At 33.7% G+C, this 12,833-nt stretch overlaps 1 protein-coding gene across 1 annotated transcript; it reads left to right on the top strand.

Moving 5' to 3' along the window:
• Positions 1-466: 466 nt before the first annotated feature.
• Positions 467-7,894, top strand: LOC130897010 (translational activator of cytochrome c oxidase 1). Its single transcript, XM_057805483.1, has 4 exons — positions 467-795; positions 1,977-2,130; positions 3,933-4,025; positions 7,487-7,894. Exons 1-4 carry the CDS (start codon positions 612-614, stop codon positions 7,860-7,862), a joined length of 807 nt encoding a protein of 268 aa, XP_057661466.1. The 5' UTR covers positions 467-611; the 3' UTR covers positions 7,863-7,894.
• Positions 7,895-12,833: the final 4,939 nt, after the last annotated feature.

Here is a 12,833-nt window from a genome sequence, read left to right as displayed (position 1 = left end):
TTTATTATTTTTGGGATTTAACTTAACGATCTGAACCTGACGAGGTATACAGAAAGAATCAAAAAAAATATTTAAATTATTTATAACGAAGATATGATTCAATACATGAAAATATTTTAGTTCTTGTCATTTGTGCAATGAGAAAGAGTGCGACGGTGATACTACAATATAGCTATTTCAGTTGGCCTCACTTTCGCAGCCCTACGTGTCCGTTCCATTTATTTATCGACGTCGATGACTTGGTTACACCTCATTAATTCTCCTTACCATAGATAAAACAAAACTATTATCGTTATCATTCCATTTATTTATCGACGTCGATGACTTGGTTACACCTCATTAATTCTCCTTACCATAGATAAAACAAAACTATTATCGTTATCATTATCATCAAAACTCTAGCATTCATTCTCAAAATCGAAATATTTACTATTTTCTGATATAAATTGTTCAACTAAATTACATAATTAATATATCTCAGTTAATTATTTACATTAATCAGAAAAAGAAGAAAGTTAAAGTGAATGTAACCTCTATTAGAACTTCTGAAAGTCACATTAAGATAAGATGTCATAATATTTATTAATAAGAATTAAATTTATTTCCAAGTAATGTTGAACCGAATATTTACCAAATCATTTTTAACTGATATTTGTATTTGCAATATATTCGTACCTAAAAGGCTTGCGGGGCATTCAAAATGGGCAAATATCCGCCACATAAAAGGAGCGAAAGATGCAGAAAAAGCCAGAGTTTTTACAAAGTTAGGAAGGCAGATAAAAGTAGCTTTTCAAGGTATGTTTTTGCAACACTATGATACTTTGCACAAAGTTTTAAATTTATTGACATCCTAAATTATTTGTAGTTCTGAATATATCAGTACATTACTATTTAGCCAATGTAACAGTACTGGTTATTTTTACATAATATTATCAAGATGTTTTCGAGTCTATGAAGAGTTTACAACCCTCTCTAATGTTTTTGACTTACTATTTAATTTTTAAAGCTGAACACTAATATTTTTTTCAATGATTGGAAAGATGTTCATCATTTCGAAAATACAAAATTAATCAAATCTAACCAGATTGCAACAAAATAAACTCAACCAACCTACAAATTATTTTCGGCTCTTTGAAACAATGTGACTGCTTCAGAACAATGACCTTTTACCAAATTGAGATATTTTCCACAACTTACTCTTGTATTGGTGTTCGCATTGCTATAAACGTATATCCTACATCAGACTGAATCAGACCTTTTGTCATAACATTACCATAATCACCAACAGACCACTCTTAAAGTTTGGACTTAAGAAGAAACCCAAGCTCTTTAAGCAGGAGCAATGTCTCACTACCCCAAAATATCAGAATCTTCCCCCTGTGACTGAAGACATGCTGTTCTCGAAGACTCTTTGTGTCTTACTCTGTGTGTCCCAAATATCCCTTACTGTTGAGAATGGTCGGAAAAATTTTGAAAATATTTCTCATAGGTTAATTCTTATTTCTCATCTCATTTTCAAAGTGTTTAACATCATTCTGGTAAAAAATTTTAAAGGTCTAGTTTGATGATCCTTAAAATTAAGATAACTGTAATTGTCTCCCTCTATCTGTTAAGAGGTAAATTAGAAATAGGATCCCCTTCATGTATTTACCGCTGACTTTCTGCCATCAAAAAAATTACAAGCTCAGATGTATATGGTTTCATGTGTTGCTATTCAAATTTATCCCAGCGTATTAGCCAAAATTTAACTTGAAGTTTTTGAAAAATAATTTTTACTCAAGTACCTATGTAAAATTGTTTTTTCAAAGAAATAACCTCTGTTATTGGTGCTCTTTATTCATGTTCAGTGAGAACAATCGAATAAAAATATCTCAATAAATTTGAAGGCGATATAAACTCTAACTCACTTTAAAACTGTATAGCTTTATGAGTGTTTTACTTAACTTTTTGTCTTTGTGATAATCTATTTTTTGTAGAGGGAGGATCAGCTGATCCCAAACGAAACTTGCAATTGAGTCAGGTTTTGGAGCAAGCAAAGAGAATGAACATGCCTACAGCCACAGTGCAGAGTATATTGAAAAGTTGTGAAAGTGATAAATCCCAAAACAAAAAATATCTCCTAGAAATAAAGTAAGTCACAGGTAACTGACATAAGGAATAACAAAATTATACTTAATAACCTCACATTTGATATTAGTTTGGTGCAATAACTGATTTTTTGTAGTACCTTAAAAACTAAATTAGTTCATTGGTGTAATGAAAACAATCAACCACATTCTTTAGATGGCCAACTCGAGTTCCCCTTTCAGCACTATCTCTTGGTTCATTAACAGTACTAAACATGGAAACAAAAGTTCCCTTTCTGTTTTCGGCGGCATATTTCAAATTAATCATTCAAAATAATCTTTCGTTCAATTATCTTTCAAAACAATTTAATAGTCATTGTGATCATGAACGTTTTGGTAGATGCAATTTCATTGAATTGTTTCAAAAAATAACTGGATGAAAGTTGGTATTAAATATGATGCATCCATCAATAAGGTTTCAGAAACGAAACAAAAAAAATGAGACCTAACCTAACGCTTTAGTTGTCTGACCCACAATTTGAAACTAAACACTTTTTCACACCCATTTCAGGTATCAAAATAAAACGAAAACACATCTGTACGACTGAAAACGTGCTACAATGATATTGGCAAGTAGTTGTTAGGAGTCCACCCCAGTTTAACTACACATCCACAATGTTATATCTATGCTGTTTTGTGAGTGCCTGGATAGTGTTACCTACCCTTCAAATCTATTCTATAAACATATTATTTGTGCTAGTGAACCATACCCTGATGGAAACTATTTATTATGTCATTAACCTATATATTCTCAAGCCTATTTCACTTCCTCAGTAGTTTTGTCACAAAGCTCTTTTTGAAGCCTCCGGATAACTTCATTTGTGAGAATTGATAAATAAAACATAACACAAAGATAAAACATGCTCCATTGGTTTGCCTTAATTACTTAACTGTAGGCTCCTTAGGTGTTAGTTGTTTATGAGCATAATAATTTATTATAGTTTTATTATTATGTTTAGAAGTTTATAATTAGACACTAGAAATGAAAAAGATTTTCAGCTTAACTCACGTTTACATTAACTATTACAAAGTTAGCCTAATAAGAAAACAAGTAACAAAAAATTATGATGTAAATATTTTTTACGCGCATCGATCATTTTGAAGTCGAATCCCTAAAATTTTTCCAAATTTTCTTTCACTATTGAAAGGATACTAAATAAGTAATCTATTAACAAAAAATTGTGATATAAGTATTTTTGATAACCTAAAAAAATTCATAAAGTGTGCGTTTGAAAACAGAAGACTACTAGGCTTTCTATTTTTTGAGTTATTTCTGAATTTTTTTTCTATGTCCAAGGGTTTGAAGACCCTAATTATTTGCCATGCAAATGCTTGAGCCTTTTGTTGGTGGTTCCTGGTCTACGTTGCATTTCTATATTTTACAGGTGGAACATGTTCCATACTGTAAAATCTATAAATATATGTGATTGTAAACTGTACACCATTTGTTCCTTGCTTGTTTTTTACTGCAAAATAATTATGAATACGTGTCAAAAGGATGTTTCAATTTCTACACAAAATAACAAATATAGAATTTATTTGTTAAATAAAAATCTGTTCTACCCTTTTTAGTCAATATTTCAATATTCATGCTTCTAAATGTTGTCTTGATTTTAGGTCTCGTCGGTTTTAAAAATATTTTTTTTCAATAATTTGTCTTTCAAAAATTATTAAAGAAAACTAATTTTTAAACAGAAGAGACCTGAAATGAAAAACCTTTAGAATCATAAACATATCAAAAGATTTAAGAAATTAAAGAAATTTACTTCAATATTTTTATTCCTAATTTATTACTTTTACTCCTAGGGGACCAGGAAGCTGTTTCATTTTATGTGAACTGTATACCAATCAGTTACATATAACAAAAATGGCAATTAGTACAATTTTAAAAAAGCATCAGTAAGTATGTTTTAATTTTGTTTATATATTTTTTTCAAATGATAAACATTTGAAAAATATAAAAACTTCCATAATTTAATTCATATTTGAATACAATTTTAGTTGGATGGTCGAGGCAGTCGAATAATAAATATGAAGGCACTATTGGTATTAACTTTTATATTTATAATTATGAAAAACGTCGTAGACATTCACTCTTTACAAGAAACGACAAAGGAATAAATCATTAGTGTTATTAGATGGTTGAGTCAACACGTTTTGTATATCTGGCTGTCATAGGCGGGTACCCTGCCAGTTACGCATATAGCACGGCCATCCTGACCTGTTGTCCTCAATAACTTTCTGTCAAGGACTTATCTGAACAAATCAAAAAAATAATATCTATTTGTGACCGATCCATCAAAGCTCATTTTCTTGCCATCGATGGCTTCTTTCTGCCAGCAACGGGTTTATTTTTGCAATCAAAGTGCTAATTTCTTCAATCAAAGTGCTCCTATTTGCAATCAAAGTGCTGATTCTTACCTTAAAATTTTTTTAAATCCAAAGGTTTAATGTGTTCCACTGTGCTACCACTCCTTCATATGGGCGGTTGGATCTACCTGTGTGAATGTCCTCTTTAACTTTATACATGTTTGGTATTCCACTTTTTTAAAAGATCTTTTGAACTTCGACAGCAGCTTTTTACTTTCTCCGGTTGCTGGATTGCTAATGACCTTCGTTAACACCAAATCCCCAATCCCAAACATTTTTGGTGGTAGTCTCTTCTAATAAAAGGTAACATTTTGTTTCAGTCTATTATCCTCTAGCCTTTTTGCAATCTCTTTGCGAATAGTCATGGATGTTAGTATCCATTTTCAAGAGAAATTCAAATAAAAGTTCTGCAGGCATATGCTGTGTAATTCCAAAAAATGAAAAGTATTTTTCTTCTCAAAAGCTAGCTAACTACACATGCCAGTTACAATATTGCGAAAAGTAACAAATCATTTTCTGTTGGCGAATTTATAAAAACTTGTTTGCTCCAAGTATGTTTTATGTCCTGAAAATACAAAATATTGTGAGACAGTAAGTTTGTTTCAAAAACCATTACTTCTAGAATTAAAGTTGTTTATAAACAATTTCTTTCACAATTTTATTCAAAAAAGGCAAGCTCAAGTTCTTTTTTTTTGCATTGGATGAAAGAAACTATCACATCTTTCAAGGTTTTTATTAACAATATTTGTTGGCGAAATATCTGGTGTTGTCGGCAACGAATAATTTCCTGGAAACGAAGTTGTGTTTCTTCATTCTCTCATACATCAAGAAGCTGTTGTTGTAAGTTTATTAATAGCATTCGTTCACGAGCATTCAATCATCAATCTTAAAAGTTTCTTGAGTCATTGCAGTCTGATTATTCTGATGTACTTTAATACATTAAAGTGAGGTAAGTCAGTGCAGGAAAGGTTACTGAACGAGTTTGGGATCAGAAAGACGAAATAATCTCATTTATGGAAGAAAAAAGACTGGATCAGTGTGAACATTTGAAAGATATTGCCTGGTTCTCGGACTTTTCGTTTTTTACAGATCTTTTGGTCACATCAATAGATTGAACCTTAAACTTCAACAAAGAAATCAATAAACCTCTGATATTTGGAGTCATATCAAAGATTTCAAAACGCAATTAAATCTATTTTCCAGACAACTAGTCAAGAATGACTACTCATTTTTCAAGACTAAAAACTAGTGTAGTTACGGGAAACAAACTTTAGAGATATGAGACAAATGTGAAATGTCTTCACGAAGATGTTGAACGAACAATCAAAGACTTCAAAATTATCGAATTGGACCTGGACATTTTCAGCATGCCGTTTAATCTGAATTGTGAATCAGTCAAACAGTTGATTGAGTTGCAATGTAACTCTGAATTGAAGCAATTATTTTTCAACGCTCTTAAAATCGAATTCTACAAAGTCCTATCAAAATCAAGTTTCACAAACCTGAAATCTCACGCGCAGAAAATAATTGTGACAGCATTAGAAATCGATTGACTGACGACAATTCAGCTTCACTTCTCCAAATCAGCTGATCCCAATTTTTACTAGATTACAAACAACTTTTTAAGCTAGGGCACAATTTCATTTGTCGCATACGCTTTAAAAAATAATAAATTTCCGTAACTTCTTTCACTAATTTTTAACCATTGTAGCATATATAAGTTGTGTGTAATGTTTAAAAAAAGTTCATTATAATTTTTTGTTTTATCTCCCCTCCCCCTCTAAAAAGTTTGCTCATGTATGGTCTAGACTAACAAATGGCGTATTAAAATCAATGAGGGAAAATCTGCACATATCAACTCTACCTATAAGTGGCAGGAATATTTCAAAAAGAAACCAGATGAATTTAAACTCAGATTTAAAATATATATTGGATACTACGGAAAAACTCACAATTTCTATGAAAAATAAGGTGCCGATATATAAATACTCACATGGTGTACAACTATGGGGATGTACTAGTGAAAGTAATTATGCTTGCTTGCAAAGAGTCCAAAACGGAATACTAAGGAATATAGTTAACACGCCTTAGTATGTCCGCATTAAAGATCTACACCCAGAACTCCATATAAAAAAAATCACAGAAGAGATCAAGAAAATTGCTAAAGGTCAAGAAGAACGACGTCATAACCACATAAACAACGAAATATTGGAATTTTTCGATAAAGACACAATCTGCAGGCTCCAACGCACGAAGCCTTCTAAACTTCTCTGATAAGTGACAGTTAAAACCCAGTTCAATAGTTAGTAGTCTCAAGAATAAAGTGCGCATAAACGTCTATATCATACTGAACTTGGCAGAGTAAAGTACTTAGTAGATTAAAGCTTGGTTTATGCAACCTTAATTAAAAAGTACCATTAAAATAACAAATTAAATTACTAGTTGGAAGACACTGAAATGGTACTTGTGGTTCATGCAAAAATTAAAAGTATACTAGAGTTCGCAAACTTATAACTTCTTAGTTTAATTTCTTAATTTTGTGAGGTTATTAGAACAGAATACGTTAGGTCAGTCAGGTGTTTTATTTCTAAACTGACATAAAAAAAATAGGAAAGAGGGATGTCTGAAAGTCAGCAATGTTCTTTAGACGAAGGAACACTAATAGACAGGGTCAGAAGTTTTCCACATTTTTATAGCAAAATGGGGATTTCTATTGGTTAACCAGTGATTCATAATTATCCTTTATTTACTGCATAAATTTAAACATTACCATCAAAGAAACCAAGCTTTAGTTAAATTGAATCTAGTTTTTTTTTACTATCTTATGATAATTTTAGTTTATATATATATATATATATATATATATATATATTTTTTTTTTTTTCATTATTGGTGTTCATTATTTCTTATATTTTTCTGATTTTTTAACTGCTAGATTTATATACTTATTAGAATATAATATAAAAACATATCTTATTAATTTGTTTTAGGTCAAAGTTCAGTGAGGGAGGCGGTTTACATTTATTTGACGAAAAAGGACGAATAGAAGCTGAACACCAGTCTATGATTAATAAATCCCAAGGAGAAATTTTAGAGCTAGCAACAGATCACGCAATAGAATCGGGTGCAGAAGATGTAACAGTGATAGAAAACAATATACTCCAATTTACCTGCGGTAAAACGAATTTAACCCGAGTGGTTACAGAATTAGAAAAAATAGGTTACAAAGTTAATAGTGCTGAAATTGAGTATGTTCCTTTAAAATTACAAGATTTACAAGACTTCGAACTAGATCATTGTCAGAAATTGTATGAAAAATTAGAAAATTTACCTGAAGTTGTGAGGCTGGTAGATAATATTGCCTAAAGTTGATATATTTCAAAATAAATATATATACATATAGCTTTTATTATTAATATTTCCTTTTTTACAAGGGTTACTAAAAAAATTATAAATTTAGTCAACAAATGTTTTGAAGATAATATCTCAATGTTTTAAATATTTAGAAAATTTTTGAAAAAGAATCTATCAACACTCGTTATTTCGTCATTACTCTAAAATTTAATCAGTAGGAGGCTAGAGGTAAGGAGAATGGTCTGGAATAGGGGTAAAGCTGAAAAAGTGTCCAGCTGTAAACAGCAAATTATTTGATTTGATTTTGATATCAACAAGTTTATTTTATAAACCTTGGTACAAAACTACAAATCTACCACTTGCAAAAAGAATTTTGAGAAACATCTTCATCACATGCCCGTTCTTCTAGAAAGAGTATTTTTTCCCGAGAGCATTTTTCGATCTCCCAGTATCAGGAAAGTTGATTTTGTGAATATAAGTTTGTGACGAAGTTGCATTTATTTATCTGATATTACTCATCCAAAAAGTGTTTTTTGAAATAAAGGTTTGTTTCTGCCGAGGCCGATTTGACAGCCACCTCCATAATATGTCGGCAACAATCAGTAGATCAATGCTATTTGGTATGCTGTGTTTACTTGTCAATTGTAGATATTTAGCAGTTTGGTGTATAGTTTGACATTTGGAATTAATGAGGTAATATTTGGAAAAATAATACAAGAAAGCATGGTGCTAGAATTATTAATAGAAGATTGTAATTTTACGTCGCATTTGGAATTTACTTGAGAGCTTAGGGATATTAAGCACTCAGCTTGGTACTAATTGGATATTGTAGTCAATTTATCGAATTAATTGTTCTAAATATAAATATGAAAAATAGGAAAGTAGTGCTTAGTGAAAAGTTGACCATTTGGACGAAAATTTAAAAAGATTTGATATGTCCCAACTTTTGTCTTTTTTTTTTCAACCAACAATACTGTTTACACTATAGTATACCAACACTCAGAAAAACGATGGACATGATGAGGGCAACAGAGATAAAAACACTGAGAACGATTATAGGAGTGGGTCTAAGAGATCGAATGAAAAGCAAAGCTATAAGAGAAGATCTGAAAATTCCTAAATACGATATTGGAGAGATTACGTTGAGAGAATGATGAAAGATTGATGGGCTGAAAGGATGAGATAGTACGAAAGCTGGACATCTACTTCTGAAGAGACGCAATAGTAGAAAAAACAAGATTAAGTATTAATAAAAGAAGAAGAAGATACTAGGAAAATTGTGGTATCTGTAATTGGGATAAATACTGATAAGCAAACTACATGAAGAATTGGAAGACGAAGAACGACGTGAAGAATTTAATTGCACACCTCTAGAATTTCATAAAGTGGCAGATGGTGTCATATAATTTGCTTCCAAAATAACAAAAAATATTGTGCTTATTTATTTTGAAATTTTGAATAAAGTTGAAAAATAATCGACCTTGTGGTTCATACATTCGAAGTTGATGGCATCGTTGCATGTAGATAAAAATGTTGATATTTCGAAATATTTCGCGCTTTACAGTGATCCAATTTCGATAAAACGAGGACAAAATGTTGTTATTTTCAGTGGGTTTTGGATTTTTTGTTGTTAAATGATGAATAAATGATACTTGTTTTGATTAATAAAACTTAGGATTGTTACTCAATATTTAAAAGTTCTTAAAAATTACAATTTGTAGCACGTTTGCCGGTCACAATTTTTTTGTCACTACTTCACTGTCACTTGAACATATCTAAGAGTGCTTGTCCCCTGCCAATTTAACTAAATTAGAAATTAATATAAACATGGCTACCAACTATATAAAACAAAATAGTGGGAGATAGGGATAGGTCGGATCAGCTGTTAATTTGATTAATTCTCAATTCTCCCCCTTGATCAATTTACAGCGGAGCGTTTCAAAGATTGTTCTGTTCAGTGACTGCAATCTGCTTGCTGCTCTGGACGTGTTGCAATGTCACAGTATTGCCGACGTGTTGCGGGATGTACTTTCGTGGTATCTCAATGTGTTTCTTTCCTATGGTCGTCTTTTCTTCGTGTGCGTTCTATAACATGTGTATGGCTGACATGTTGTCAACTCAAGATGATCGGCTGATTAACTTCCAGAATACCAAGTTCCAGTGCAATTCGTTTGATCCAGCACACATCGTCAATCACTGACACCGCGTCTCGGTACTCGGCTTCTGCAGTTGAAGTCGCTACCAGACGCTGTTTCTGTGAGTACCAAATTACTAGTCCCCCTCTCATCACTAACACTCTACTCGTCGACTGTCCTCTCTCAGGGTCTTCTCCAAAGTCTGAATCGGTATGTGCCATGAGTTCTTTGTCTCCTCCGAAGTGGCTTCCTGCTGTCACTGTTCCTCTCAAGTACTGGAACATTCGTTTCACCATCACCTAATGACTTTTCATGGGCTTATCACAGAATCGACTTAGGTAGTTCACGGCAAAGCTGATGTCTGGCCTAGTGATTGTAGCTAAGTACAGCAAACTTCCTATCGCTTCGCGATAGTTGCTCCTGGAAGTGGCTCGTCGCTCTTGAAGTCTGTCTTCTTGGTGATCATCCCTTGCTCAATCTTTCTCAAAATCTTTTCCGTGTAATGAGGCTGATTCACGAAGATGCCATTCTGGTGGATCTTGATTTCCATTTCCCAAATACGTTAACTAGTCTTGTACTTTCTCACTGAATGTGATCTAAAATTCCTTGCTTATCACGCCTAAAAGTTTGTATATTTCTTCTTCATCTTTCCCAGCTACCAATCCATCATCCACGAAGAGTAAAAGCATAATGCTCTTGTCCTTGTTATAGTAAATACATGGGTCGTCGTCTGTGTTGATCAGGCATATTTTTTTTTCAAAATGAGCGGTGACTCTCTCGTTCCACATCCTTGGAGCTTGTTTGAGTCCGTAGAGACTCCTATCTAACTTGCACACTTTCCATGATCCGTCGTCGAACCCTTCAGGCTGGTTCATGTAAATGACTTGCTCCAGGTTTCCATACAAGAACGCTGTTTTCACATCGGATGATACCAACTTCGTTTTCTCTGACGCTGCATGGCATAAGAGTAGGCGAATCGATGCATGGCGGGCTACGGGGCTGAAGATTTCCGCATAGTCCACTTCTTCCTTCTGTTCAAATCCCCTTTCCACGAGTCTGACCTTGTATCTACCGTCTACTTACTCTCAAAGTACCCAACGACAAGTGATTGGTTTCACTCCTTCTGGATAGTCAACCAGTTTCCAAGTTTTCATTTCCATGAGTGAGTCGTACTCCTCTTGCATTGCTTGTCTCCACTTCTCATTTTTGAGTGCCTCGCTCACCGGGATGTCTTCTGTTTCATCAATCATGGCTATTTTTGCACTCTTTCCTCTACGACGAGAGTCCAGTATGCAATCTCTCAGTCTCGGTGGTGGTTGCAAAGTCCGACAATCTCGCAAAATTCTCCTTCCTGGCTCTTCTGCTGGCTGTGGTCTCTCATTCTCATGGCTCCTCGGCGCTTTCTTCAGTCTTCCAGTTCTCGTCTTCTTCGTCTCACTCGCTATTGCTTTCTTCTTGCTTGTCCGCTATGCTTTCTGGTCTCAATGTCAGTGCCTTGCTTTAATCGCACCTTTTCCTCGTCGAATATCACATTGTCTGAGCTAACTACCCTCTTTTTCTTCAGATGAATCCTGTAGCAGGGCGAATCAATGTCACAACCAAACAGAACTCCCTTTTCTGATTTTCTATCAATCTTACCTCTCTTCTGTGCTTGCGTCCACACATAACATTCACATCCAAATGGTCGCAACTTCTCAATCTTTATTTCCCTTCAAAACCAAAGTTATGCTGGACTTTTCTCTGGTACGTTGATGGTTCCAGTCTGTTTGATTGTGAAGATCGCATGGTTCATTGCCTCTGCCCACAGTCTCTCGTCCAACTCGTCAGCATGTTTCGCTGCTCTGGCTGCTTCAACAATCGTTCTTATTTCTCTCTCAACCCTTCCGCTCTGCTTTGATTTTTAAGTTCAGTGCCACTATCTGATCTCAGACTCTTCACTATCCTCTCCTAGCTGATTTTAAACAAGTCTCAGGTAGCTCTCAATCTTCTCTGGGGCCTCACTTTTCGTCTTTATAAAATAACAGCTTCGGTAGTGGGTTAAGTCATCCTTAAACATGAGCCAATACTTGGCGCCTCATTGAGACGGGATGTTCATCTCGCCAGTGTCGACATGCACAAGATATAATGGCTGTTGGGCTGTATTGGAGTTGTTTGGGTGTAAGGATCGATGTTGCTTGCCATATGCGCACCCTATGCACACATAATCATTCCTTTCCTTATCAGTATGTCCCTAACATACTCTACATTTTGATGGGAGAGTCTCTCGTGCCATACTTTGATCGACTGAACCATCAGACTTGTCTCTTCTTCTCTGCTAAGCATTATTTTGTAGGGATTTCCGTTGCGCTTTGCTATTGCCACAATAGATGGCAGTGGAGAGTTGGCGTTCACAGCACGTCTTTTTTTACTGTACGTCGTAGCTTGAATTCGTGTTTTCTTAGCTTTGGTCGAGTATATAATCTTAGGTTTGGTTGCCGAATTACCCCAATAGCAGATGGAACCAAAATTATTTGAAATATTATATTCAACCCTTAAGCTGTGTTGTAAAGTTTCTTATTTTGGGTGCCTATAGTAAAGTTGCAATTTGAGTTCATTATTGTATTGTGTTCGTTGTGTTATTGTTGAGTTTCGTTGGTTGTACATTTGGATTATTTTTTTATTTGAGAATCTTTGAACTTGGATATATATTACATTTTAAGGTAAGTGGATATTATTACAATTAATATACCTCAATACTCTCTTAGTTAATATAATTCAAATTATAAGAGGCGCTAGATGTATAAATGCTACAGCTTACAATTTCGAAAAAAAAAATTGTATATTTAACGAACTACTTACTAAAATGTAT

Source organism: Diorhabda carinulata, chromosome 8 (assembly GCF_026250575.1).
Source record: "Diorhabda carinulata isolate Delta chromosome 8, icDioCari1.1, whole genome shotgun sequence".
Taxonomy (NCBI): domain Eukaryota; kingdom Metazoa; phylum Arthropoda; class Insecta; order Coleoptera; family Chrysomelidae; genus Diorhabda; species Diorhabda carinulata.
The sequence above is the reverse complement of the archived record's forward strand: the minus strand, read 5'-3'. Positions and strand labels throughout refer to the sequence as shown.